The 27,992-nt window shown below is 47.6% G+C and overlaps 11 protein-coding genes across 11 annotated transcripts; 6 read left to right on the top strand and 5 right to left on the bottom strand.

The window, feature by feature from the left end:
• Nucleotides 1-260: 260 nt before the first annotated feature.
• On the top strand, nucleotides 261-2,763 carry N7478_000542 (cysteine--tRNA ligase; the record flags this gene model as incomplete). Its single annotated transcript, XM_056916757.1, has 2 exons — nucleotides 261-1,555; nucleotides 1,614-2,763. The coding sequence occupies 2 exons, from the start codon at nucleotides 261-263 to the stop codon at nucleotides 2,761-2,763; spliced, it is 2,445 nt and encodes an 814-aa protein (XP_056784637.1).
• A 506-nt stretch (nucleotides 2,764-3,269) lies between these two features.
• On the bottom strand, nucleotides 3,270-4,237 carry N7478_000541 (cytochrome P450; the record flags this gene model as incomplete). Its single annotated transcript, XM_056916756.1, has 2 exons — nucleotides 3,270-3,562; nucleotides 3,631-4,237. 2 exons carry the CDS (start codon nucleotides 4,235-4,237, stop codon nucleotides 3,270-3,272), a joined length of 900 nt encoding a protein of 299 aa, XP_056784636.1.
• A 2,374-nt stretch (nucleotides 4,238-6,611) lies between these two features.
• Nucleotides 6,612-6,947, bottom strand: N7478_000540 (uncharacterized protein; the record flags this gene model as incomplete). The annotated part of the gene is made up of 1 exon (XM_056916755.1): nucleotides 6,612-6,947. The coding sequence occupies one exon, from the start codon at nucleotides 6,945-6,947 to the stop codon at nucleotides 6,612-6,614; it is 336 nt and encodes a 111-aa protein (XP_056784635.1).
• A 221-nt stretch (nucleotides 6,948-7,168) lies between these two features.
• On the top strand, nucleotides 7,169-9,637 carry N7478_000539 (putative succinyl-CoA synthetase subunit alpha; the record flags this gene model as incomplete). Its single annotated transcript, XM_056916754.1, has 8 exons — nucleotides 7,169-7,322; nucleotides 7,378-7,499; nucleotides 7,558-7,701; nucleotides 7,764-8,146; nucleotides 8,199-8,409; nucleotides 8,460-9,141; nucleotides 9,207-9,499; nucleotides 9,554-9,637. 8 exons carry the CDS (start codon nucleotides 7,169-7,171, stop codon nucleotides 9,635-9,637), a joined length of 2,073 nt encoding a protein of 690 aa, XP_056784634.1.
• A 675-nt stretch (nucleotides 9,638-10,312) lies between these two features.
• N7478_000538 (uncharacterized protein) lies at nucleotides 10,313-10,909 on the top strand (the record flags this gene model as incomplete). Its single annotated transcript, XM_056916753.1, has 1 exon — nucleotides 10,313-10,909. One exon carries the CDS (start codon nucleotides 10,313-10,315, stop codon nucleotides 10,907-10,909), a length of 597 nt encoding a protein of 198 aa, XP_056784633.1.
• A 913-nt stretch (nucleotides 10,910-11,822) lies between these two features.
• On the bottom strand, nucleotides 11,823-12,184 carry N7478_000537 (SUMO family protein SMT3; the record flags this gene model as incomplete). Its single annotated transcript, XM_056916752.1, has 2 exons — nucleotides 11,823-11,879; nucleotides 11,948-12,184. The coding sequence occupies 2 exons, from the start codon at nucleotides 12,182-12,184 to the stop codon at nucleotides 11,823-11,825; spliced, it is 294 nt and encodes a 97-aa protein (XP_056784632.1).
• A 1,242-nt stretch (nucleotides 12,185-13,426) lies between these two features.
• Nucleotides 13,427-16,832, top strand: N7478_000536 (nucleoporin Nup84/Nup107 family protein; the record flags this gene model as incomplete). The annotated part of the gene is made up of 6 exons (XM_056916751.1): nucleotides 13,427-13,468; nucleotides 13,539-13,788; nucleotides 13,850-15,874; nucleotides 15,933-16,245; nucleotides 16,305-16,429; nucleotides 16,486-16,832. 6 exons carry the CDS (start codon nucleotides 13,427-13,429, stop codon nucleotides 16,830-16,832), a joined length of 3,102 nt encoding a protein of 1,033 aa, XP_056784631.1.
• A 239-nt stretch (nucleotides 16,833-17,071) lies between these two features.
• On the bottom strand, nucleotides 17,072-18,132 carry N7478_000535 (putative urea hydro-lyase/cyanamide hydratase; the record flags this gene model as incomplete). Its single annotated transcript, XM_056916750.1, has 3 exons — nucleotides 17,072-17,132; nucleotides 17,187-17,391; nucleotides 17,883-18,132. 3 exons carry the CDS (start codon nucleotides 18,130-18,132, stop codon nucleotides 17,072-17,074), a joined length of 516 nt encoding a protein of 171 aa, XP_056784630.1.
• Nucleotides 18,133-19,849: 1,717 nt separating this feature from the next.
• Nucleotides 19,850-24,197, top strand: pmcA (putative P-type calcium ATPase; the record flags this gene model as incomplete). Its single annotated transcript, XM_056916749.1, has 2 exons — nucleotides 19,850-22,855; nucleotides 22,911-24,197. 2 exons carry the CDS (start codon nucleotides 19,850-19,852, stop codon nucleotides 24,195-24,197), a joined length of 4,293 nt encoding a protein of 1,430 aa, XP_056784629.1.
• Nucleotides 24,198-25,137: 940 nt separating this feature from the next.
• On the bottom strand, nucleotides 25,138-26,179 carry N7478_000533 (uncharacterized protein; the record flags this gene model as incomplete). Its single annotated transcript, XM_056916748.1, has 2 exons — nucleotides 25,138-25,960; nucleotides 26,013-26,179. The coding sequence occupies 2 exons, from the start codon at nucleotides 26,177-26,179 to the stop codon at nucleotides 25,138-25,140; spliced, it is 990 nt and encodes a 329-aa protein (XP_056784628.1).
• A 349-nt stretch (nucleotides 26,180-26,528) lies between these two features.
• N7478_000532 (uncharacterized protein) lies at nucleotides 26,529-27,960 on the top strand (the record flags this gene model as incomplete). Its single annotated transcript, XM_056916747.1, has 2 exons — nucleotides 26,529-26,708; nucleotides 26,770-27,960. The coding sequence occupies 2 exons, from the start codon at nucleotides 26,529-26,531 to the stop codon at nucleotides 27,958-27,960; spliced, it is 1,371 nt and encodes a 456-aa protein (XP_056784627.1).
• Nucleotides 27,961-27,992: the final 32 nt, after the last annotated feature.

The following is a 27,992-nucleotide window of genomic DNA, read 5'->3' as shown; positions in this document are numbered from 1 at the left end:
TACAGAAATCTGTTTAAGCAATTGGCCGTTGATCACTCACCCGGGCTTTCGCCAAGAGCTGGGAATGAGACTGCTTGGGTGAGTCATTCCTCCGCCTTTATTAGACGCACACAATCGCTGAACTTGGATCGCATCAGTACCAATCCTTTCAAATCATTGAATCGAGCTGTCTATTTTTCCCTGCCAAAGGTACCGCCCTTCTTGTATGTTACCTCCTCAGTCAACTGCTCTTTGATGCTAACAATTTCACCTCGAAATAGTTGAGCGCACGAAACATGGCCTCCGACGGTCGCAAACAGCCGCCGTGGCACGCCCCTAAAGCGCAGCCCGATGTCCAGCTGCCCAAATTGAAGATCTACAACAGCTTAACAAGGAGCAAGGATGACTTTGTCCCAATCGATCCGGCAGGGAAGGTGGTGACATGGTACGGATGTGGCCCAACAGTCTACGAAGATGCCCATCTGGGCCATGCGAAGAACTACGTCTCAACCGATATTGTGCGCCGTATCATGAAAGACTACTTTGGCTTCCGTGTCAAGTTTGTTATGAATACAACCGATATCGATGACAAGATCATTCTCAAGGGTCGCCAGCAGTACCTGCTCGCACGCTTCAAACAGGAGAATGCCACCGAAGATGAGTCAGTGGGCGAGTCTGTTTTGGCAGAGACCAAAGCGGCATTCCAGAAGTTTATTGGCAAGAACCTCCCGGAGCTGGCCTCTGATACGAACCCAGAGGCCTTCTCCGAGGCAGCAGTCAAGGCATACAAGGAAAACGCCAAGCCTTCATCTGCCACCGAGGGTCAGGCTGTCACTGTGACTGACTTGTTATTGAGAGCACGCATCGCAACGGCACGTTCCGCTGCCGAGGCTCTGCAAGCGCCAGGAAAGCTGCCCGACTTTTTCTCCAAGACGGACGAGATTCTACTCCCATACCTTGATGGCTTGCATGGTGCAGAGATGGACTCCAATGACCACAAGATGTACCTGGAACTGACCTCGAAATTCGAGCGCCGCTTTTTCGAGGACATGGGTGCGCTCAATGTCCTTTATCCCGACGAGTTAACCCGTGTGACGGAATATGTTCCTCAGGTTGTCAGCTTCGTTGAGCAGATTATTACCAACGGTTTCGGTTACTCTACCCCTGATGGCTCTGTATATTTTGATATCGACTCTTTTGAGAAGGCTGGGCACAGCTACTCCCGGCTGGAACCGTGGAACAAGAACGACCGTGAACTTCAAGCCGACGGCGAGGGTTCCCTGTCCAAGGGAAAGTCAGCAAAGCGCAATGAGAATGATTTCGCGCTGTGGAAAGCTAGCAAACCGGGCGAGCCAGCATGGCCCAGCCCATGGGGTCATGGACGGCCAGGATGGCACATTGAGTGCTCTGCAATGGCCTCCGAGGTTATTGGAAAGGCGATAGATATCCATTCCGGAGGAGTCGATCTTCGTTTCCCTCACCATGATAACGAGCTCGCACAATCGGAAGCTTACTGGACCAGTCATGGTTGCGAGGTGCAGTGGACAAATTACTTCATCCATATGGGTCAACTGAGGTAAAATAAAATCTCTCATATATTGATTTCGTTGTACAAATGCGCTAACTTATCATAGAATTCGAGGTCTAAAGATGAGCAAGAGTCTCAAGAACTTTACGACCATCAGAAATGTTCTCGCCGAAAACGATTGGACTGCACGTTCTCTTCGTATTTGCTTCCTTCTCATCCCTTGGCAGGATAGGATTGAAGTCACAGAAGAGCTCATGAAGGCTGTCGTCGGCTGGGAAGGCAAGCTTAATAACTTCTTCTTAAAGAGTTTGGATCTCTGGAAAAATTCCAAGACTACAACAACAACACAAGAGCTTGGCGATGCAGACAAACAATTATTAAGCTCCTTAGAAAAGGCAAAATTGGATGTCGATGCCGCTCTTTGCGATTCCTTCGACACCTCGACTGTGATGAGAATCATCGCTGATATTGTTACCGAGTCTAACTCAGCAGCTGCACTTTCAGATCAGACAGTTATTTCAATTGCGCAGTGGATCACACGTATTACGACTATCTTTGGTCTAGACCCCGAGGGCGACCTTAACAGCCTGGAGCGTATCGGATGGTCAGGCCTCGTTATCCCCGCCCCAGCACAACCTTATATCTATCCTGCATCTGAACTGCGCGACAAGATTCGAAACCTGGCCCGTTCAGGCTCTCTCGACCACACATCCATCGTAAAGCTTACTGACGAAAGTAATGTCGCCGCGTCAACGCCAGTCGTTGAGTCCTCTAAGCCATACGATCAGGTCCTGCAGCAATTCCGCACCGATGTGAAGGACCTCGCGACCAAGGAAGCCCCTGCAAAAGACCTCCTCGCATTGTGTGACCAACTCCGTGATGTACACCTCTGGAACTTGGGAATCTACCTCGAGGACCGCAACAACCAGGCTGCATTAGTTCGACCTCTCGATAAGTTGCTCGTAGAGGCGCGCGCAGAGCAGGAATCGGCCAGCGCTGCTAAGGCGAAGGTCAAGCTGGAAAAGGAGGCCAAGGAAGCCGAGAGGGAGAAGGAGCTGCGCGAGCGCGCCAAGATTGACCCACTGCAGATGTTCAGGACCTCGGATGAGTTTTCGCAATGGGATGAGAACGGTATCCCGACCGTGGACTCAGCGGGTACTGAGGTATCCAAGAGTCGGCGCAAGAAGCTGGTCAAGGATTGGGAGAGACAAAAGAAGATTCACGAGCAATGGCTTGCGACGCAGAAGGCAGCATAGAAAATGGGATTTGGAAAATAGCAATACCTACTTTGATGCAATTTGCGTTTTTATCAGTCCATTCTCAGGTCGACGTGACCCACCACTTTAAAAAGTGTTTTATTCTTTGGTTAGTTAGAAATAAATGAGTGATGATTACAAAGGACTCGGAAACTTGAACTGGGTCAATTATATCTACCCCGGCGCCACAGAGGCAAGATATAATTCTAGTATTGAACTGTCACTTCTGAGTGGTATATTCTAAGGTTATGAGGCCATATCTAGTTCCTAGCAAAATTTGAATAGTATTTATATACCATTTTATTGGATCTCCGTCTGAATCTAGTTAATCATGTTTGAGGGGATATGACCAAATTTCTTGCACAACATAACATTGCTCATGGATTACCACCCTGCATCCCTTCGTCGCCGGACATTCATGTCAACTCGAGAATTAGGTGAGAACATGTAGCCGTATAGCCCAGAATGTTTCTCATAGGTCTCTGTAATTTGGAAATCATACTTCATCACAAAATGACAAAGATTTTCATCTCATTCGCAACGAAGAATCTTCCCGGACATGCCATTTTGCCATACCCAAACCCCATATGCTCTGGATTTGTAGCTACAAGTTGAGCGGAATTTGCCTTGTCTGGGCTCTGTCGCATCTTATAGAAGCGATACCCATCAAATTTTTCACCGTCGGGCCAGACTGACGAGCCCATCATATGGCTCGTTGAGACTCCAAGGCATGTTCCTTTGGGTACATAGACATCACCGGGCAGTGTGAATGTCTCTTTTGCGATACGATGCATCGATACTGAAAGAAATTCAATGTTTGGTAAGCCAAAAGCTTTACATAGCCATTTACAAGACGAGAGCTCTTACCTTTTCCAGTCGGTCGCAATCTTTGGCTTTCCTTGATGACACTATCTAGAAGTCTCAAGTTTTGTAACTCTTGTTTGCCACCAAATTCCTTTCCCTCAAAGACACTGCTTTTCTCCTCCCGAAGGGCGTCTACGAGCTCCTGATCCTGGGACAAATCTGAGATGACATGGAATATCAAGTCCGTATCCATCCCAACGAACGCAAGACACACTTGAATAGCAATGGGGTCGTATGGCCGGCCTTGGGCGACTTCTTCCAGCCAGTCTAAAGCGCATAGGCCTGTTTGCGAGGGATATCCCTTCTCTTTGCTGGCGGCAATAATTGCATGGCGCGCCTTCACAACAGGCTCAAGATGAGTTCGTGCTTCCTGAAGCGTCTCCCGAAGCCTTCGACATGATGGTAAGAGCCATACAACTACAAGGCGCAGAAACTTAGGCCAAAGATGAAGTTCTCTTGCAGCATTCAACATTCCATAAGAGTAGCCAATTATTACTTCTCTCCAAGCGCGCTCCCTGCAAAAGTCGTGGCCTAGGAATGCGCGTCCTGAGACCTGGGCAACAACATCGGCGATCATCTCTTTCAACTTGACCTGGTGCCAATCTGACATGGTATGGCACTGGGTTAGCAAGCTCCTAGATATTTGATTGTAAGTGATGGTTGTGGGTGTCTACCTTCTTTATTCGTCAAGATCGCTTCGAAAGCAAAGGAACTTTCCGTGGAAACAGGTTCTGTTAGCTTGTCTTTTATGACAAGTCAACATTTATTCATTGTTCGCTCGATTCGATGATAAATTGACCAAGCTTGAAAGATGAGAATTTCAACTAACCCAAGGAGTGTGACATTTTAGTTTTGATCATGTCATTTAAAATTCCAGTATATGCCAACTCTTTGAACGGCTCGAATCCAGGCAAATGGCCATGAAGTTCCTATGAAAAAGTCAACATCTTTTTTATGGGCTTGATCCCAATTCGTTTTGATTAATTTTTACATCGAAGATCCACCATCGAAAGCTCATCCGAACATCATTCCGAATAATATTAGCATACTTGGGAGCTAAGATCATTCAATATTTGTTATCCGCAAATAGATAAAATGCATTTTGAGACTAAGTGATACAACAATCATTGATTAGCACAATCTTTCTATCTTCCATTCCGAGATTAAACCACCTTTTCTAATCCAGCCTTGATTAAGCTGGTAGCACTGCTATTAAACCGGTTTACGGCATTTTCAGTCCCTATCTCGTACCATTTTCGTTTGTTGATTATGGGGATTGTGGATGATCTCAAATTGAAAGCAAGCGTCACAGCCAGTATGATTAAACTGACCAAACTCAAGTTGAGTACTGGATTAACCGAGCCATGAGTCTGTTCAAATCAAAGGCGAGACTCGAATTATTCATTTTGAATCTCGACCTTGGAATCTGGGGGCTTTGTGGACTGCCAGGAGAATCACAGGCGATGAGATATACTAGCTCACTATTGGATCCATCCAGCCTTGGAAATTTTCTTATAATAGGTACCGATTATTTACGCGAAGCTGCCACGTCACATATGTAGTCTCCATTCATGTGCAGCACACGAGCTTTCTATGTACAAAAAAAAGGTATCGGAGATTAAACCAGGAAATGCAGAGAGGGACTGAAAAAGCTACAACGTTTTCGTTTTACGTCGATGGTTTCATGTCGGTATTACAAAGTTCAAAATGTTTCTTCACTTGTATCGTAAAGTTTGAATTTTTTGTAATACGAGCTTGAAGCCATCGAGGTGTAACTGGGTAACATGTCGTAAAGCCTCTTGATGCACTTCATGCGGACACATCCCCGGTTTTTTTATTCTGCCTGAATCTCATTCATCCTTTGAGCCTTGAGAAGTCTAGTTATGTGGAGTCACAGTGCCTGCAGATCCACTAGTATTCCCAATCTCCTTCAGAATTAATGTACCTCAGACATGGTAGGGGTCCGATCAACTTCTTATGAGAGCTGCATGAAGTGGAATGAAAACTAGAGAGATTGAAGCGGAACTTCCGTTAGCAAAAGTAGCAGTGTGTCGGTCCTAAAGGGTCTTTTGTTTTGAATTTCAATCGCAATCGACAATCAGTGTAGTCAGACAAAAGTCCGAGTTCCTAGATCGCCCGATCAAGGTAACGTGCGCAACCTATAATTTGTAAGTCCACGGATTTTAGTATTTGCCATAATGGCCTTGGTTGCTATTTTGAATTGCTTATTTAAAAAGGATATCATTTCAATGGAATCCTCAGTTAACTCGGAGTGAAATGACTTCACAGTACTGGATTTTTATACAAGATTTAGTATTTGATCTATTGCATATGGGCGGAAAATTCTGCTAATGATCATCAAAATGCCGCACATCTGATCTCAATGCTCTCTCTGGCATCCCCTTTCTCCTTTCCCTCGAGTACAAAGGATGCGTGAGGGGCACCACTAACCGCCAGTGGAGGGGAAGTGTCATCAGCATTGTGTGGAGCTATGGTGGTTGCTTCCATTTTACTATCAAAAAATTGAATAATGAAAAACTTCCGTAGTTTGATGATCGGATAGGAAGTGCCAATCGTGTGCCTTTCCCTCTTTATCGCTTGGTGCGTGGGCAAGATATCCCCAGGTTTGATAATCTCCGTCTTCATGGGTATCCTTAGGCTCCTTCTCACTCGGGTCTTTTGATTCCTGAATGCGAGCCTCCGACGGCGTAATTATTTCTGACAGGTGAGGAGGAATATCAGTGTCAAAGGAGACCTCAATGGATTCCATAGAGACATAATCATCCTTGGGAAATGTGAAACATGGTGCGATGCCAAGAGGGTCCCGGGTGACGGTCTTCAAGGGCCGCCAAATGGAGAAAAGTGCAAATCTTCGAATTGCTTTTCCCCATCCCCATTGTATTAATGGTCCTTTAGATCGTCCCATTCAATCCCAGAGCGAAGTAGCTTGTTCTCTGCTTCAATGACAGGTGCTGCTACTAAAGCTAGATCATGATGATGCTTTCGAATGTGATGCCGGGTTCCGCGCGATGTATAGTCGATATGAACTTTGGGGCAGGAGACTTGCGATCTCCCGGTCGGTTTCCGATAATAGGTGGACAACTCTTCCCGTAGGTTGCTATTGATATTGGATCATCTTGATGTTGTGGGACAGAGTCGCCGGATGATTCTACACTTTCACTCGGTTGAGCGTCGCCTTGAGCGCCAGAAACCACAGGCTCTGAGTACAGATCACCTCGCATAAGAGCGACAGTGGTCACAACCCTTTGGCATCCCGTGGCCTTTTTGATCAACTCTTCAACCTCAGGAAATACCATCATTATTGCCTGGTTAATTAGGCATCAACACCCGCACCTCGGGACACGCGGGTGTGGGGAAGCTCCGACACCGGATAGCGATAGCCGACTTGGAGATGAGGAAGAAGCCGTCTTGGAAATCAACGTCAAGCTTTCGGAGGATTCATATTTAAACAACAAAAAAAGTAGCCAATTGGTTGGATGAGCCCTTGACCGCGACATATTTGCAGGAACAACGCCCGACTATGGTTCTGCACTCACTACACAAACGTGCTCCCCGCACGAGAGTGCGTTTAGCTCGCTGTTTCTCCGCGTCCCCGCGCGGTGCTAGCTACGCCGATACCCTCTCCAATCTGAAGATCGGAGCCCATACAAAGGTACTGTTCCAGGGGTTCACAGGTAAGATTTTCCATGTTGCACTGCTATATCTATTGTGTGACTAACTTGGATCCAGGGCGACAAGCGACAGCCAATGTCAAGGAGTCGCTAGAATGGGGCACTAAGATTGTCGGAGGCGTAAAGCCAGGGGTGGAGGGTGAACATCTTGGACTACCGATCTTCCCCTCTGTTAAAGTGGTACGAGCAATTATGGACCCTGGTCGAAATTCGAAGGTTAAACTAATCGTTGATTTAGGCCCAAGAAAAAGCGAAGCCAGATGCATCTGCCATCTATGTTCCAGGAAACCAAACTGCGAAGGCTATTGAAGAAGCGATAGAAGCTGAAATTCCACTCGTCGTGGCTGTCGCTGAGCACGTCCCTATTCATGACATTCTACGCGTAAGAAACCAGGACCAGGATCATACAAAGTACTTTTTTGCGCGCATCTAATGCCATGACAGATTCATTCCATGCTGCAAACGCAATCTAAGACTAGACTTGTCGGTGCAAACTGCCCTGGTATTATATCAGCTATCGGGAAGTGTCGCATTGGATTTCAGCCTTTGCCATGTTTCGCGCCTGGTAATGTTGGAATTGTGGCTAAGTCTGGAACATTGAGCTATGAGACTGTGGCATCTACTACCCGAGCTGGACTGGGGCAGAGCCTTTGCATAAGTATGGGCGGTGATGTACTGGCTGGTACTGATTTTGTAGATGCGCTGAAAATATTTGAGCATGATCAGGATACGGAAGGAATTATCCTTGTCGGTGAGATTGGTGGTACGGCTGAGATGGACGCAGCAGAATGGATCAAAGAATACCGACAGCGGTCCGCAAATCCAAAGTAGGTCGTCGGTTCATCATCTGTGCGAGTTACTCTACTTATTCTTTGATAGGCCCATCATGGCTCTTGTTGGTGGGCTGGAAGCACCACCAGGCCGAATCATGGGACACGCAGGTGCGTGGGCTGCACCTGGAGAGCCCGATGCACAAGCCAAGTACCAGGCACTTGAGCGTGCTGGCGCGGTCATGGTCAATCATCCGGAGAAATTTGGTGAGGGTATGAGGACTTTGCTCGGCTCCGGCGCAATCAGACCTGGTGCAAATGTGGGTTCTCTCCATTATACTATGCGTCCACGTTATGCTAACGTCTACAGTCGTTCTCCGGATCTGGAGGCCAGAAACGAGGCCTCCATACCATGAGACGTGTCAGTCCTATGTCAAAGCCAGCTCAGCAAAAGCGCAGTCTCTACATCAAGCAGTCTCAAGCATTCGACATCCTTAAGGCGAAGTCTATCCCTATCGTCGAGCAGAATTCACCCTCTGATGTGTTCATCTCTATATCAGTTGACCGCACCGCTTTGTCGCCATGTATAGTTGCATCTACAAGTACTGAACTCGATCCAGCTCACTCTCGCAAGTTCCCGTTCAGCTACCGCGAAAATGGATTTGAAAATAGCACTCTTACCTCAGATGTAGCATTACATGTGGGCATTCCCTCATCAGCCCATGCAAGTCTTAAAAATCTGGTCCAATCTCTGTGGGAAATCTTCAAGGAGAAGGAGGCATTCGTGCTGGAAACTCGCGTTGGAGTCTCTGGTGGGAGCTTGGAAGTACACGGTGCACGATTTGGTTTTGATGATGCTGCGTTCCGAAGCTCTGGACGTCAGCAGGAGATTCACGCTTTGCGAAATACCGCCGAAGAGGCTCCGGAGGAAGTCGAGGCTGAGAAGGATGGCATTGTCTATGTTAAGTGTGTCTCTTCTTTTAATCCCTCGGAGTTCGTGACCATGCTAATCGTAGACAGGCTTCAAGGTGAAGGCAGCATTGGTACACTTGGTATGTTTGCGGTCTATCGGGTTTCTTCTGGCGCGTCAGATTGTGATTTCTAACATTATTCACAGTGAATGGAGCCGGACTCGCAATGAATACAGTGGATGCACTTACTATTCACGGTGGTCACTGTGCTAATTTCCTTGACACCGGTGGCAAAGCTACCTCAGAGACGGTCAAGTCGTCATTTCGCATAATCTGCTCCGATCCTCGTGTCAATGCTGTCTTTGTCAATATTTTCGGTGGCTTGACGCGTTGTGATATGATTGCCCAGGGAATTATTATGGCTTTCCGAGACTTGGAAATGCAAGTGCCTGTTGTAGTTCGGTTGCGTGGAACAAATGAGGAACTTGGACAGAAGATGGTATGTCTTTCCTCCGCAGGGGGGAATTTGAGGATGATACTGATATTTTCATAGATCGCCGAGAGTGGACTTCCTTTGCACGCTTTTGATGGATTTGAAAACGCAGCAAAGAAGGTGATTGACCTTGCTCGAAAGTAAATGAGATTGTCAAATATGTATGTTTCTTTTATTGCCTGCTGTCATTGGTGGATCAGCTGCCCAGGTGGTGGTTGGATGAACCTGAACATACTACCCATTCGTATAGAGTCATAGATAGTACATAAAACTGCCAAATCTACCAATTAAAGTAGCTCGGTTCCGATTATATAGGTCAATGAGTGCTCTTTACTTATGTCTAGTGGAATGAATATCGCCAAGCTTATCTAGGTCGAGTGTGTTGAAGCGATCCAAACAAGTTCCACATGAAAATAAAGGTCCGAAACTTCTTAATAGGAGAATATTCCAACAGCTATATATCACATTCACTTATGATCCAATTAGATGATATCAATCTACGAAAACAATCTCAAGTAAACCTCGGTGTACCCCAAGCCCATGTGATGCCTGGCTCCCGCCTAAGGTTCCCGCACCACCCAGCTTGGCCTAGCCCCATCACTTCTCCACGATCGACCAAGGTTGCGCTAGTAGCACTGACGCCATCACCTCCGATCATCCCTCCGCAATTGCATGAAACCATATCTTCTTTAAATTCCCCCATAACAAAAACTCTGATATATACACCTACCCCTCCCACAACAATCATCACAAGTGCACGATCATTTTCCCTGTCCCGCCCAGGATTTTGCCGGCCCTTCGCTACTCCTCAACCCCGCCATGTCTGATCCGCGTTCTGAGCTACAGTCCACACTCCGCGATCTATCCATTGGCGAAAAAGGTCCAGTCCAAGATATTCAAAGGCCATCTCTGAGAAAATCGTCAGCTGCAAGCTCCGTCCTATCTATTCCGAAACCAACAAAGAAAGCTAAACAGCCTGTCGCTGATTCCTGGGAGGACGAGGCTGATCTTTCGGATGATGATGATGATGATGCTGCTGCTGCCGCTGTTGAGGGTCTAGCATCGCCGTCGCTTCTTTCGCCGACTTTGAGTGCGGAGGGCCCATTGGATCCTCCGCCTACGCCTATTTCGCCGCAGACATCGCAGACGTGGGGAGGTGGAAGGGCTGCGTCGCCGGCTGCGGCTGCGGCTGGTGGTCCTGGTCCTGGTAAACGGCCTGAGAAGCAAACTGCTGTTGCTGGACGACTTATTGCAGGGGCATTGGGGATTCGAGCACCGAAGCGTACTGAGGAGCAGAGGGCTTATGATCGGGCGGTGAAGGAGCAGGAGATTAAGAGACGGAATCGAGAGCGAGAGGAGGCTGCTAAGGCGAAGGAGGACGATGAGAAGTTGAAGGCTTCTGTTTGGACAGATTAAAACATTTCTTTTGCCGTTTTGCGCGGCTCTTTTGTCCCGTTGCTTGTTTTGTTCTCTTGATTTGTTCAAATTTTTGATACATATTCATCTGTATATATGTCATCCACATGGCGGTAGAGCCAGTTTGGGGAGGATACATTGCCTTTTGATTTAAAGGTCGACGTGGGTATACACGTTGTAATGTAATATGAGGCCAAGGCACTGATTCTGAAGTCTAAAGTCCCAAAAACCATACAACTGCTACTCGAGTCTTGTTTCTTTTTTCTGAACAAAAATAGCAACGTCCAGATTAGGCGAGTCTCCCGAGCCAAAAGCCCTTTCAGGCTGATGAAGCAAAAAATGGCGTTAGCTCAGCATAAGGAAGTCGCGTGGTCTAATGGTCATGATTTCTGATTCACATGACAACTCATATGCTCAGAAGGTTCCCGGTTCGATCCCGGGCGCGACTATTTTTATCTTTGCCAAAATATCATACCTACTACAAGCCATGACATTCCACACTTTAGGAGGGGCTTTTTTTTCTTTCTTTATGCCTGTTATGGGTATTAAATGGCTAAACGTAGTAAGTGACTGGTGAATATTTAGAGCTTGTATGGGCCATTGGCTTGATTTGAACTTGAATATGTTCATGTGGGGCACGTTGGGTAAAATAGCGGAATTTACTTTCTACTTTGACATACATGAACAACGTACTTCTAGATGGCAAATTGTAAATTTTAACCCGTGTGAAATTCGTTTGACTCGTTAAACAATAGCATAGGAACTTTCTGCGATGAATCTTCCCTGATGATATCGCCACTAAATCACCATCCATCTTTCTTTCGGCGGAGTATGAAGTCAGTCACGTCACCAGACGAGGATACTTCTGAGCACCAGAGAGATTCTTTCCGAAACATGAAAGAGAGCTGTTCCTTCAACCACCAATTTGCTCTTGGTGCACCTCTAGAGTGTCGCCATCAGCCATATCAAGCTAGAAACATTAAGTCGTTAGTTCATATCAAAGAAACTCTTCCAGTTCTTGGTTCAAGGGAGACATACGGTGTCTGGTGTGTCATCAGGACGAACACGAGTGCCGTCGAAGAGGAATCGCACAGTAGCCTGTTGCTTTCCTTGACGATCGCAGAAAGCATCCATGAGCTTCTTCAAAGGTGTTGATCGCTTGATCTTGAAAAAGACCTCATTATTGTTATCGGTTACCTTGATGTTTAAGTGCTCCACGGGAGCGGCAGCTTGTTCCCCTTCGGACATCTTCGGGCTTGGTGCTTTCTCTGTCATTCGGTCAAACGAGGGATCGCGAGAAGCAGAACGCGGGGTGCTTACTCGTAATGTGGAAGAAATGACGAGATGAGGTGCGGTAGTGAAATCCTGACTGGGTCCATTAACTTCGTGCGACGTGGTTATTGTTGAGGTCTGGCTCATGGTGTCTGACTCACTGGATTGGAGAGGTGAGAGGGGTTTGGGTGATGTGGAAAGGAGGAGGGAAGAGGCAAGAGAGATATCAATGGCAGAAAGCACTCGCCCCACAAAGGCGGAGAATCTATTTTGCGTCACCTGCTTGTAGCCGCCTTCGATCAACTTCCAAGTTCTGGGAGCTTGTTTGCTAGCTAGGAAACGTTCAGAATCAAACAAGACAAGGAAAAGTAAAAGCTTGAGAACATGGTGGGTTTGATTGACATGAGAGACGTGAGAGGAAGAGAGAAGAATTTTAAACTAAGACGGTACTGCAGGGGAGTCTTAAGCAAGATCTGTCGCACGATACGCCGTGCCATCCACGGGCTGTATGTCTTAAGCCCCCAAAGAGAGCCCTGGAGAGAGAAGACTTGATGATGCTGACTCTATTCTAAGTGTGCTATCCAAAGTATATAATCCCCACGAGTGATAGGATATATATTTTCCCAACTCTCATATTAACAAGAACCCAGGTTGCTTGACCAAGAATTCCTATAAGGAGGAAAAATGCCAGGCTCAGATCGACGCCCTATACGAATGCTGCAATGCTTTCTACCAGACACAAGGGGACCAAGCATCTGTGGTGAGCTGTCCTAAAGCACAACTACTACGATTGAAGATGAAGCAAAGAGCTGAGGCTGCAGAGAAGGAAAAATGAGATTTGTATTTTTTTTTTGGACTGCATCGTGTAAATAATAGATAGACATTGGCATTGGCATGTACCAGCCCCTTCCATGCTAAGTTCTCATCGAGGAAAACCAGACTATTTGGAGGGACTGCTAGGATTGTTCTAAGACAATCTTGAGCACGCAGAGAGGCCTCATGGACCTGAACAAACATTGAATGAATCTGTTCCGAGACTCTAATGAAAGCCTAAAGACATTGAAGAAGAAAAAGAAAAAGGTGAAATTCGAATTTTTTCCAGTCAATTTATAATGATCCCGTGCCGACCAGGCTAAACCGCTTTTGGGGGAACGCGACCCTCTCAGCCAAAAGAGACAAACATTACACTTCCTTTTCTCTTCCATCAACAACAACTGGTTGAACAACTGGTTGCTGGAAGAAACCATGGCTCCCATGACTAGATCATCCCGGACTTTACGGTCGCAGGTGAGTTTCTTTCTGTACTTTGAAGGCATTTTTAATGGTCTTTCGTACATTGAGCTAACAGACGAGTCAGGTTCCACCTTCGCCTAAGGCACCGGAAATCATCAGCATCGAAGACGATGACGAGCAAATGGATGAGGACGAGGACGAGGTCTACGAGAATGGAGAAGGGCTAGAAGATGAGACTGAAGAAGAAATGGAGGGCGAAGAGATGGACGAGGAGATGGATGATGTCAATGGCGATTTTTCGCAGACTGGAGCTAGCTTCCCGGTATTGGAGCCCAGCTTCAAGTCGGCGATGGGCTTTAACAACAAAACTCCACGTACGTTAGGAATTCATCTTGAGATTGATGAGTCGAAGAAGGCCGGAACTGATGACTTTAGATTCCCCTCAACTCTTCACTGCTGCAGGAGCACAGGAAGCTCTTCATCCCCTCCGCCGCACGGCCGACCGTGTCACTCGCCAGATTGAGGCTTTCGCCGACAAGTTGGATCAATTCAAGCGAAAGAACACCACCGACGAATTCCAGAGTATTCAAGCAGCCTACAAATTGGTCGAGAGCTACCGCGACCTAGCCCAGAATGCCATCCATGACCTAGACAAGCAAAACACCCTCAAACGCGCAAAATCGGGATTCCGGTCTAGCGGTGGAAATGAGCCCAAAATCGACGAGGATGTGTTACGGTTGCAGCTGGAGGCTGATACTTGGCGCTTGCTGCTCAATCTCATCAGTATCGATGATCCCGCCAGTCGCGCCAGCTTCAAAGAAGGACAACGAACTGCATTTCAAAACTTACACCGGTATTCTTCGGATCGCGAAGTTTGGGAGCAATTTCTTGCCGCAGATCAATATGCTCTTGAGTGTGTTCTTGCGATGAGATGGCTAGAGGAGACTGCGAAGACGGGCAACCAGGACCTTGACTTTTTGATCACGGACATGGAAGCACAAGCGGAAAGAGGCCAGGGCTTATGGGCTCATGGGTGGCTTTTCACCAAGGAAGCAATCAAGGGACACAAGCGTCTGCGCGCTTGGCCCCAGCCATTAGAGCCAAATGACCCGGGTATCTCACGCTCTCTGCTCAGTAACGACGACCAGAAGCCGCTAGTGACACAGCTCGATCCGGATGCTCTTACTCGACAAAAGCACGGTCTTCAACCACAGGACGAATTCTACGAGCGCGCGACATGGATGGCATGCTGGAAAATGCTTAGACAAGGCGAGAACTGGACTACGATTCGAGAATGGGCTCAGAGCCGCCTTGAGAGTTGGAGAGCTGTCAGTTTATGCGGTTCTAGCGTCGACTCACGCACATCAAATACTCGAACACCCGTTGACGATGGCATGACTCGCTTGATGAATAGCCGTTCTCAAGATTCGTGGCGTGCCGCATGTGCCGCTCTGGCGCGCAACCCCAATACTGATGACTTCCAGCGAGCCGTCTATGCCTTATTGTCTGGAGAAACAGAGGCTGCTACCAAGGTCTGTCGCAGCTGGGATGACTTCCTATATGTGCACTTCAACCGTGTTGTGCTCTCACGTTACCAGGGATTCTGCAAGCAGTTCCAGCGCAAGCTTACCCACTCCCCGACCACACCCGTTTCATTCACACCCCAGCCAGCAGGTCATGGAGAGCTTCAAAAGTACTTCGAATATTTGCGTGGCAATGAGCGAGTTGGTGGAGAGGCACGCAACCCATTCCGCAATCTCCAAGCTGCGATTCTCAGCAAAGGCTACGACTCTTATTTTACAGTACTTGCACAGGCTGTCTCTCAGTCCAGCTTCAACAACTTTGGCGCAGAATCCATCGTTCCACAGTTGGCTACTGCGCCAGTAGAGGATACTTTCATTATTGCTGCAGAGGACGACGAGGCTTTGAAGATTGCGACGCACATTTATCTCATTGTCCAATCTCTCGGTTACGCTCCTTCCGATACCAAATTCTTTGAGACTGCCTCCGTGATTGTGGCTGGATACATCTCCAGCCTTGAAGAGAGAGGATTATTCGATCTCATTCCTCTTTATGCCTCGCTTCTCCCAACAGAGATGTGTCACAGCGTCTTTTCAAGGATTCTGATCGAAATTACCGAGCCTCATGAGAGAAAACAGCAAATTCGACACATGCAGAAACATAACATTGACGTCTCGGCTGTTCTCGATGCTCAGTGGTCATGGCTCAGCGCTGGCGTCCCTTCAATTGAACATTCTAGTGGTGTTGGTGGATACTCTCGCGTGGTGCACCGACCAGATGGCACCCGTGTACTTGTGCCACCAAAAAAGGATCTGATCGGGACATCTATCGCAGCTGAGGATGAAAAGATGATTCGTAGTTTAGAGTGGCTCCGCTGCGCTGGTGGTCAGTGGTCCAAGATTTGCAATCTTGGAGCTTGGCTTTACCGCAAATTCTTTGGTATGTTCCCAACTAAACTTTACTTCTCTTGAAATGACTGGATACTAATTTTTTATAGTCGCTGGTAAACTTGCCGCAGCTCGCGAGTTGAGCCACCGGATGCGTCTATCTGGTGTTTCTCAAGAAACCTTTGGTCTGGACATCTTTGAATTCCCCGGGTTTGAAAACCTGCTGCAAGAGGATTCTGCGCCAACGAGCCCATCTAAATCCAAGAGGAATAGTCTTCATCGACGAAGCCTCTCGGGTGGTATTTCGACCACCGGTCAAAATGGCGCTTACCAAAAGGCTACTCGCATGTTCAACCTTGAGACCCTCGCTCTTGGTTTCGATGCTTTAGAGCAGTTTGCTCTGGTCTACGATCAAATTTCCAAGTAAGTTTTCTTTTCTCTCCCATTGTGATTATCAGAAACCAGCTCTAATAAAATAAAAGGACCAAGCGTCGCCGTGACTCAGGCACCGTCAAGGATTCTCTGCAAGACCTTGCCGTGCTGTTAGAGGAAGTGGAAACACACGTAGGCATGGTCGTGGACGAATGGCTTGTCCCCGTCGAAGATGGTAAGTCATCCCGCAATATATTTCCACCGCCTGTATCTGTGCTAATATCATGACAGTGGAAGAAGAAAAGGATTACGAATACATCCGTCGGACTTATCTCCCCGATCTCATTCTGGACTACCACAACGTCCTCTACTACGCCAGCCACTCTCTTGATAGGCCTAATCTTCTCACTCAGTGCATGACGGTGTCGATCTGGGTGGCCAACACCCCACATCTGACCCGCAGCTTTACAGAGGCGAAGCGCATGGCTGAGCTCATGGACGCGTTGGCACTATCAAGCAAGGCTATTGTCCTCACCGACCCGAAGGAGGACCGTGTCTACGACAACGGACAAACACTAGGCATCTGGCGTGTCCATGTGCCCGAGAATGAAGAGGCTGGTTTTGAGCCCCGCAAGTAAAATTGTGTGGCTGTAATGTGTATGTGTACATTAGCATGTGGCAAGGAGGCGGGATAAACCCCCGGGCATGAATATGGTATTGGCCAGAGTTTTCAGTTTTACTTAGGGACTAAGTTCAAATTTGAGATCTAGAAATCACAGTGTATGACTTGATTGATTATCACTGTTAAGTCTTTTTTTTCAAATTTTCATTCATTCAATTTTCCATTTCAATTCGTAGCTCATAAGTCATTACTGTTTCATCTCGCATGACTGGTCACAGCCCCATTCCGCCCATCACCATCCCAAACCACACCACATCTTGGCAAACACAAACAAACGAAGAAAAATCAACTCACTCACTCACTCACTCACTCATACGGCTCCATCAACTTATTCCCCAAAACCTTAGCCGGGAATTCTTCCTCACCCAACGCCGTTGTATGCGCCCACGGCTTCAATGCATTTTCCCGCCGGATAGTCGCCACAAAGCATCCGGTCCAGTGGTGGCGTGGAAAATGCGCACAAACATCCTTAATAGTGTCGGAATGAACAAGATTGGCATAAAAGCCAGTATTATCTGAATGAAAGAGAAGAAAAAAAAAATTCTGTTAGACGATCCATCCATCTGAGGCCCAGTAATAAAACTTTAAAAACTGGACGCAGAAGAAAATGACAGAAGGGGAGGAGAATTTGTCGATCATAGATGTGACGTGCCACTAGGACTAGTAGTATCTGTAGATCCATCGGCTGTCTGTCTGTTTGTACTGAGTACACTAGGTACTGTGGTAGCGCAGACAGCAATAAACTTTCTTTCAATCCATTGGACCTGAAACATGATCCAAATGAAAATGCAAACGAACATAATAGGTGCAAAAAAAAAGAGAGAAAAAGACGCAATGTGGCAGTGCTCCCCGTCCAAGAACAGCCAAGCTTCTCCCGCAGCAGTGGAGTGTGCCTAGCTTTCATCCATCCATACAAACGGGTATGGGAAGTGCCAATACAAAAATAAGGTTACACGAACTTGACTTTAACGCTTGGCTTGTCTCGAACTTTGTAGTGTGTACATACCTAAGATAGTAGCTAGCTGTAGTAGCTGTCCAACAGCCGAGATCTTCCCAACAAGACACAGATTCTGGTGTCGGATAATTGCCTCCGCCACACTCTCGGCTTGGTCTCGCGGTGCAACGGCCCCACTAACAGTGTCGGTGTCAGTGCTAGCATCATCGCTCTGTAGTAGGTTCAAAGCGAGAAATCCACCAAAGAACTCAAAGCTCAATTTTAGTCGAGTGGGTATTCTCATCTGTGGTTCCGATATCATGTAGAATGCAGGCGAGGAAGTATGTTTCGTCACTGAAGGCGAAGTCAGGGTGGGGTCCGAAGCGGTAGTTTTTGATTGCGAGGCCGAAGTGGTAGACGCGGAGGGAGTGGTTGTATGTTGGTTCTGGGAGGTGGGTGAGTGCGTATTTGTTTATGCGGGTTGCTAGATGGGTTGTGGGGATTGGGATTTCGGTTGTTGGAATTGGATTCGGGGGGGTTGAGGGCTGTGGATGAGGCGGGGACGGCGGTGAGGTCGTATGTTGCTATTGGGTTGGACATTGTCGATGGGGGTTTGTTGATGTTGATGTTGTGTTATGATGGAGTTGGTTCAAGTTGGGGTGAGGTGGTGATAATGGGGGATGATGAGGGAATGATGTGGATGGATGAGTTTGATATTGCCCAGGTGGTGTCAGCGGGATATACTAGAGGGAGATGTCATGAATGTTTACTATGGAATTACAAGCTTACGGGAGCATCTTCTGAGTACAAAGTAGATGGTAAGCTATAGAATGTTTTAATACTATATTAGGCAATAGACTTGAACTGGGTCCTCGTGCACAGTTCAACGTGTTGCAAGGCACTGCTGTGAGAGGGTCCTTGCCGGTAACTATAGAGATCTGTGGAATATATGGAGTTATACGCATATATATTGCCAGGGGGCTTAAAGTTTGATTTGTGCACCATTATATATTATACATTAATTTAATTTAATTAGTAGATATACATACAGTATACTTCGTTTAGGAACTACTTGGAGAGAGATACACCCAAATCATGATGGGCATAGGTACCCATGATTACCCGAGGCTGTATCAAGGCGACATTTAAGCTTGCATTGGGTAGCGACAGGTATGAACGCGGACTAAACTCATCCAATGCCAATATTCGAGACGTCATTCTCCAAGTGTTAACCTGGCTTCCCCTATTCGTCCATTTAGCCTCCGCAGTCCCGGGGCAAAGTTGCTTGGCAACCCTTAGATCATTGAGGCAGTGCAAACAACTTCCGTCTTCGCCCCTGTGAGTCTTGGGTCTGACTCTGTACGCCGCCGGGTTTCCGGGTTAGCCACAGATAGGGCATTGCTCGTTTAATCGTGTTTGGCGAGGTCTACTTTCCCCTCATTTTAGCGCCTGTGTTCGACGTCTTCCTTGTTCATCTATCAGATTTACGAGCTAAATCATTCGACGGGTTCCACTCTCTGGGGCTGTGCCAGGATTAAAGTGGATCCCTTCCTGTCTGCATGAGCGGGTACACGTACTCGGCCAAAGGAGAGAAAAAGGGAAAGAAAAACAGTCAATTATTGATTGCAAACAGTCGAGACCCCCAACTGTGGATCTTATTGAAAGGGGGCTTGTGGATTGGTCCCTTTCTGGCAGTTTGGCGTTGTCCGTGGTCACTCACCTCCTTTCTACGTACTAGTACTATCGGAAATCCTTAGCTTCTCTTCCTCCTCTTTCATTCTTCCCCCTGCCAAATCTCTGACTTCACCACTCGGGTCTAGCACGACATCAACCATCAAGGCCCATGGAAACTACAATTATTCACCATCCATCTGCCTTTAGCTTGAACATTCATCCCTAGAGTCCAACCAAAAAAAAAAAAGTCACGGGATATCCGAACCTTACCAAAATATCACCGCCCCATGCACACACATTCGAGCACTCTCTCAAGGTGATATTCGCCCGCATGCAACAGTAACCGGGTTGACTATTTCGAAATCATGTCCGAGCCGCAATCACCTGGCGACGAGCCATCCACTCCAGGCGCGACACCTTTGCGAAGAGAAAGAGCCCCCACAATCACTATCGATACATCCGCCGTGAATTCCCCAGATGCCAGCGATCCCCCTGTCCAGATTCTCTCGACACCCCCACAACCATCGCTGCAACTGTCGCCTGAAACAGTCGAGTCCGATACAAATGCCCTCAGCGGTAGTGTGAGCAATGGCTCACCGACCCATGTACGATACAGCGCCTCCATCCGATCCAATGCCTCCTCCGAAGCCCGAGATCGGGGAGAAGATCGCCCAACATCGCCCCATAATATTTCATCACCCAAAACTAAGACGCCCGAGGCCCATTCGAACTTCCTATCTGTACCGGGAACACGATCTCGCGGCAACTCCTTAGAATCCGAGGATACGAGTCAGACACTAAGTACCTATGGTGGTGAGACATACGTCGCGTCTGCAGCGCATGGTTCGCAAACGGATCTCACCAAGGATCACCATAATGTCGACGACGAGGACGCCCTTACTCCTGATCCGGGCCGAGAAGCCGAATTCGAGGTGGAAAATAATATCTTCGCGTTTTCCCCAGGTCAATTGAATAAATTGCTGAACCCTAAAAGTTTCGCTGCATTCCGCGCGCTTGGCGGGATGCGTGGTTTGGAAAAGGGGCTGCGCACTGATGTGCGGAGTGGTCTGAGCGTGGATGAGACAACCCTCGATGGAGCAGTGAGCTTTGATGATGCAGTTGGGACAAATAATAATTCGCCCAAGGCGTCGTCGCCAGTACTGCGACCGACCGATACAAATGGAAATGGATCCGTTTCTGAGGTCGATCAGTCATTTATTGATCGACGACGGATATACGGGAATAATAAGATACCGGAACGGAAATTGAAGACCATTTGGGAACTCGCTTGGATTGCATACAATGACAAGGTGCTGATCCTATTGACGATCGCTGCTATTGTCTCTCTTGCTGTTGGTATTCCGCAGTCGCTCCACCCTACAGATGGCGAACCTGGTGTCGAATGGGTGGAAGGATTGGCAATTCTGATTGCTATCATTATTGTGGTGGTTGTTGGAGCTGCAAATGATTGGCAGAAGGAACGACAATTTGCCAAGCTTAATAAGAAGAAGGAGAACAGACTGGTTAAGGTGATTCGGTCCGGAAAGACAATCGAAATCTCTATTCATGATATCGTTGCTGGAGACGTTATGCATCTGGAGCCTGGTGACATGATCCCTGTGGACGGCATTTTGATTGCCGGCCACGGTGTCAAGTGTGATGAGTCCTCTGCTACTGGCGAGTCGGATATCATGCGAAAAACACCAGGAGATGAAGTGTACCGGGCTATTGAGAGCCATGAGGATCTCAAGAAGATGGACTGCTTCATTATCTCCGGTGCTAAGATGTCTGAGGGTGTCGGTACATTCCTTGTTACCGCTACTGGTGTAAATGCCACCCACGGTCGAACAATGATGTCTCTTCAGGAAGAAGGCGAGACCACGCCACTGCAGACTAAGCTCAACAAACTGGCCGAGTTAATCGCCAAGCTCGGTCTCGCATCAGGTCTGCTTCTGTTCGTTGTTCTTTTTATCAAGTTCCTTGTTCGTCTTAAGGATATAGATGGCGGTGCCGATGTGAAGGGTCAGGACTTCCTGCAAATTTTCATTGTCGCTGTTACAATTGTCGTCGTTGCTGTTCCTGAGGGTTTGCCTCTGGCGGTCACTCTCGCTCTTGCATTTGCGACAACCCGAATGATCAAAGACAACAATCTTGTTCGTTTCCTTAAGGCTTGTGAAACTATGGGTAATGCAACAACTATTTGCTCAGATAAGACTGGAACTCTCACGGAAAATAAGATGACAGCGGTTGCTGCTACTCTCGGTACTACTTCCCGGTTTGGAGACAAAGGTGCAAGCCCATCTTCGGAGCAAAGTGGAGATGTCTCGGCTGCTGAATTCGCTGCAACCTTGTCGCCATCTGTAAAGGATCTTCTACTCAAGTCAATTGTTTTGAACTCGACTGCATTTGAAGGAGAGCAAGAAGGCGTGAAAACCTTCATTGGATCAAAGACTGAGACTGCCCTGTTGACTTTTGCGCGCGAACATCTCGGTATGGGACCACCAAGCGAGGCACGAGAGAACACGAAACTCGCTCAAATGTACCCCTTTGACTCGGGCCGCAAGTGCATGGCAGTTGTCGTTCCGCTGGGTAATGGCAAGTATCGAATGCTAGTGAAGGGTGCCGCCGAGATTCTGATGAATAAATCAACTCGAATTATCCGCGACCCCACCGATGAACTGTCCGACGTACCTATTACCGAGGAGAACCGAAACACCCTGGACACGATCATGACCAACTACACCTCTCGTTCGCTACGCTGTATCGCTCTTGTCTATCGCGATTTCGACCAGTGGCCTCCACGCGGAGCCGCAACCCAGGAAAACGACCGCAACATGGCTGAATTCGAGTCCGTCTTTAAAGACATGTCTATCTTTGGTCTGTTCGGTATTCAAGATCCCGTCCGTGCCGGTGTTGCTGAAGCCGTGCATACCTGTCAGCGAGCTGGTGTCTTTGTCCGTATGGTGACTGGTGATAACATCAACACTGCCAAGGCTATTGCACAGGAGTGCGGTATTTACACATCCGGTGGTATTGCGATCGAAGGTCCTAAATTCCGCAAGCTCAGCTCCAAACAAATGAACCAGATCATCCCCAGACTGCAGGTCATTGCACGATCAAGTCCCGAGGACAAGAAGATTCTTGTGAATCAGCTTAAGAAACTCGGTGAGACTGTAGCTGTAACTGGTGATGGTACCAATGATGCTCAAGCCCTGAAGAACGCTGATGTCGGTTTTGCAATGGGTGTTACTGGTACTGAAGTGGCTAAGGAGGCCTCGGATATCATTCTGATGGATGATAACTTCGCGTCCATTGTCAAGGCCATGGCTTGGGGTCGTACTGTCAGTGATGCGGTCAAGAAGTTCCTTCAGGTTTGTGTACCCCGAATGAGGTCTATTATTCAGCCAACTAATACGAAATTAATAGTTCCAAATCACTGTCAACATCACCGCCGTTATCCTTACCTTCGTTTCCGCCGTTGCCAGTAGCTCCGAAGATTCCGTTCTCAGTGCCGTTCAACTGCTATGGGTCAACCTGATTATGGACACCTTCGCTGCGCTTGCCCTTGCAACTGACCCTCCATCTCCCTACGTTCTTAATCGCAGACCTGAGTCTAAATCCGATCCTCTTATTACGGTGACTATGTGGAAGATGATCGTTGGTCAATCTATCTATCAACTGGTTGTGACTTTTGTGTTGAACTTTGCTGGTGACACCATCTTCCCCTGGGATGAAGGTCACATGCAAACCGTGGTCTTCAACACTTTCGTCTTCATGCAAATCTTCAATCAGTATAACTCTCGCCGCATCGACAACAAGCTCAACATCATGGAAGGAATTTGGCGTAACAAGTGGTTCATTGGTATTCAAGTCATCATCATTGGAGGCCAAGTCTTGATCGTCTTCGTTGGTGGACAGGCCTTCTCAGTCAAGCGCCTCGACCAAGGCACCCAGTGGGCTGTCAGTCTGGTCCTCGGAGCTCTCTCTCTACCAATCGCTGTGGTCATCCGTCTTATCCCCGATGAGTTCGCAGCCAGACTTGTGCCAAACTTCTGGCACCGCAAGAAGCCTTCCGGACCCGAACTCGTTGTATCAGATGAAGACCGACGCTACGACTGGAACCCCGCCTTGGAAGAAATTCGTGACCAGCTCGCCTTCATCAAGACTGTGCGTGGTGGTCGCCTCAGACACATCCGCCACAAGCTTCAACATCCTCAGGAATTCCTCCCTCGCTCTCGCAGTGGTTCCCGCTCTCGTGATTCTTCTGCGCCCCCCACTCCCAACGGCGATAACGGAAGCCCGCCTCCCCCGGCAGTTACAGCGGAATCTCGTTCAAGACGTGGTACTCGTTCCCGGTCAAACTCAACATTTGGACCTGCCGCCGCCATGGCTGGTATCGTGGCTGGCAGCATTGCTGGATGGTCCCCCATTGAGCGAAACCACGATGAAGCTGATTCTATGACATTTCCATCCTCGGCCCCACATCATGGACTGGATAATCAGCAAGGCATTGAGATCCATCCCGATACAGCAGCGGACGACCATGTCATCGGTGAATACCAAGCAAACTCGAAAACACCACCTAGTCAAAATCCTGACCTAATCCCCTTCTTTGAACATGCTCCTCCCCCCTCGGAAAGAGCACCATCCAGCCGCGGCCGTCGATCATTCTCTCAGCGCTCTCGATCAAGCCTGAGCCCGTCGCAGGCATAAAAAAACAATAAAATCCAAATCCAAATCCACGACTGTGTTTGATACGCATCAAAAAATTCCACAAAAAAAGCATACCCGGACCGGAGTTGGTGGTCTCGTCTTTCTTTTCTTTCTTTATTTCGTTTCGTTCCGATATCCCGACCTCGCGACCTTTCTTTTTCATCTCGGCTACTTTGTTTAATCTCTCCTTGTCTTGTCTTTGTCCTTGACGTGTACGTGTCTTATTCACCCGACCTTATCCTGGTTTTTGCCTGGATTCATAGGGTTATGGCGCACATGAACCCCGTTCATAGATCTTTCTCCTCTCTGGGTGAATTTGGATTGCATTCATGGCGACTACTGGTTTTTTACGAGCTATCTGGCGCATACAGGACTAGGTGGTTCTCAGTCTCTAAAGATTTCCTTTCCTTTTGACTTTCACTTTCAGTATTTTTTATTCCCAATCATACCATATCGATTCTGGCTTATAGTTAAATGCCTTATCAATCTTAATGTTTATGGAGTATTCCACCTTCAGTACTATATGAAGCAATCTTTTGACTACATAGCGCGTACTGCGTCCTCGTCAATTTTGATGCTAGAAAAATTTCATATTGTATATAGTATCTTTATTACCTTGCTAGAATGTACAGGACTTGGATAAGTAGCAGCATCACATTGCGCGTCCGAATGAAGCCTTTAGTCAAATGTTATTATGGGTAGAAGAAGTGTATATACCATGCCAAGACGCTATATCAATACTGTAAGCCCCTGAGGATAGTCACAAACTTGAAATTGAATCTCTCGATATAAAATTGGTATAATTAAACGCCTAAATACATTACTATGAATAGATATTGCTAGTGAGAATCGGCTGTTGTGCCCAGGGCATCCATCCATCAATGGATCTCATAGTATCCCACATGTGCACACCACCCATTGACCGCACGTGCGGTTAATATTAAAAGTTGATGTCCATGTCAGTCATCGAACGCGGTTCTTCTTCAATCCAAGCCTCCTCTATCCATATAAGATTAAATTCATCTTCATCCTCCTCCTTCTTATCCTCCGGCTCTTCTTCGGGCTCGGAATCCTCTGGCTCCTCTTCAGGTTCCGATTCTGGGCCATCTTCTGGTTCTTCCTCGGGCTCTGATTCTGGTTCGGATTCTGGCTGTTCTTCTGAGTCTCCTTCGTCTGGATCTTTGTCTGGATCTTCCTCAGGCCCTTCCTCTGGCTCAGATTCAGGTTGTTCTTCTGGGTCTCCTTCTGGATCTTGCTCTGGGTCCTCCTCCGCCCTGGATTCCAGTTTCTCTTCATTTTCTTCTTCTGATTTAGATTCTGATTCCTCCTCTGGTTCGGATACAGATCCATCTTCTAACTGCCCTTCAGAATTATCCTCAGAGTTCCCTGCTTCTGATTCTGGCTCCTGCTCAGAGTCCTCTGGCTGGTCCTTAGCACTTTCGTCCGGATTTTCTTCTCCGTCGCTGCCTTCATTGTTATTATCTGCGTTGTCATCCTCTGCGCCGCCTTCGCTTGCATCTTCATCCTCGTTTTCTGCGTCGCTTTTACCCCCATCGCCACTGTCCTCTGCATCGCTGTTGTCTTCGTCTTCATCTTGCTCGTCTCTAGATTCCGTGTCCCCGTTATCTTCGTCTTTATTGTCTCCATTGCCTAGGTCGTCCTCGTCGTCCTGATATTCTTGCTCTTCTTGGTCTTCTTGGTCTTCTTGATCTTCTTGGTCTTCTTGATCTTCTTGGTCTTCTTCAACCCTTGATATTATCAACCTAATGGTGTTTGAGTCGCGCAAAAGCGACCATGGCTAGATTCAGGTATGACCTGGCTTCTTTGGTTGACTTCTTCACCAAAAGCTTGACATTTGCTATCTTTTTGAGCTCTCCTCCCTGGGCATATCCCGCGGCAGTGACGACAGGAACTCTATCAGATGAGAATTTCTCGCGGTAAAAATATCGGGATCCGTAAAAAGATCCAGGAGCAGTTGACATCCAAAGGCGGCTATCGGATCGTATCCGGGAATAAGGCTCACTCCCACCAAGACGAGTCCTATGATACACCAGTATTAATAGTCTTTTTAGTTATGAAAACATGATAGATATCTTCACTATTTTAATACAAACCATTTCATCAAGATTCTGTACCAAAATCCATAATTGCTCACCGCGGTAAAACGTTCAGGCTACTGCCAGTGGGAACCTGCCCCACATGCCATATCGAGAGCGCGGGAGCGACCACATATTATTATTATCTCACCCCGCGGTCCAGCGTGCATGCCCACTCATACATATTTCAATTCGCCCCGACATCGAGGAAATTCTCTTAAAAAGAACCATCGTCATGACCACTTACCCTACCAAGGGCGACCTCGCCAAATTTTACATCGGCAAGGACATCACCGATGTACCCAAACCCGCCGCTGTACTCGATGTAGCCATTATCCGCCGCCACTGCGAGCGAATGAAGCGCACCGTGAAAGAATTGGACGTCGGCTTCAGAGCTCATGTAAAAACGCACAAGGTACATACCCAAAAATTTTATGAAAAGGCTAGTAGACAGGCAGCTAACTGAATCCAATCAGACGATCGAACTCGCAGAGATGCAAGTGGACAAGTCCGCCCCCGAAGCCAAATTCATCGCGTCTACTCTTCTTGAAATTGAAACTTTGGTTCCCCTTCTCCAGGAACTGAAAAAATCTCAGAAAATCAACATTCTCTATGGAATTCCGCTCGTTCCATCTCATGTCTCCCGTCTCGCGGAGCTGGCCCTTTCCCTCGGCAGAGACAGCATCTCCGTGATGATCGATCATCCAGACCAAGTGGGCTTTTTAAAGAAATTCCTTGAAATTGCACACTTCCCAGTTTGTGTATTTGTTAAGGTTGATACGGGTTACCATCGCGCGGGGCTGCCACCTGTTTCTCTGAATAAAAACGGGTTACTTGAGAAACTTGCTGAAGCGGAGAAAAACGGATACGTTTCCCTGCTAGGACTATACTCGCATAGTAGTCTGAGTTATGGAGCGAAGACATCCGAAGAGGCGATGGGGTATCTGAGTACCGAGATAAAGGGATGTAAAGACGCACTGAATCGATGGGTGCATCTTCTACCTAACCGCGAACTAGTTATTAGTGTTGGTGCTACACCGCAGGTTGTGTCGTCGCACAACCTAGTCCAACCCGGGACATCTTCATCCCCATCTGCAACCGCAACAGAACTAAAGTCTCTACTTAAAAGCGAAGGAAATGTGAAAATCGAGCTGCATGCAGGTAACTACCCCGTTCTGGATATGCAGCAGGTTTCTACGCATGCAAGGGACGGAGCGGGACGACTTGAAGATGAAATTGCACTTTCTGTTATTGCGGAGGTTTGCAGCGTTTATAATGATGGTGAGCGGGAGAAGGCCGAAGCTCTTCTTGCGGCGGGGACTTTGGCGTTGGCGCGGGAGCCTTGTGTTTCTTATCCTGGGTGGGGGGTGATTTCTTCTTGGGGACTGGGGGTGGAGGTTGAGAAGGAGAGATTGATTATTGATCGGATCAGTCAGGAGCATGGCATTGTTGCGTGGGGATCTGGTGGAGATAAGAGTATCCCGTTGAAGGTTGGGCAGTTTGCGAAGGTCTTTCCGAATCATGCTTGTGTGACTGGAGCTTTCTATGGTTGGTATTTTGTTGTGGATTCGGATGTTGATTCGGGTGCTTCGAAGATTGTGGACGTTTGGGCTCGGGGGAGAGGATCTAGTGTTACTGATCCTTTGTTGGCGACAAGATATCAGTAGCTGAGTACATGTATAGATCTTTCTATTAACAG

The sequence above is a fragment of the Penicillium angulare genome (genome assembly GCF_028827245.1).
Source record: "Penicillium angulare strain IBT 27051 chromosome Unknown utg000001l_segment0_segment0, whole genome shotgun sequence".
NCBI classification, from domain to species: Eukaryota; Fungi; Ascomycota; class Eurotiomycetes; order Eurotiales; family Aspergillaceae; genus Penicillium; species Penicillium angulare.
Note: the sequence above shows the minus strand (reverse complement) of the source record. Positions and strands in the feature narration are given on the sequence as shown.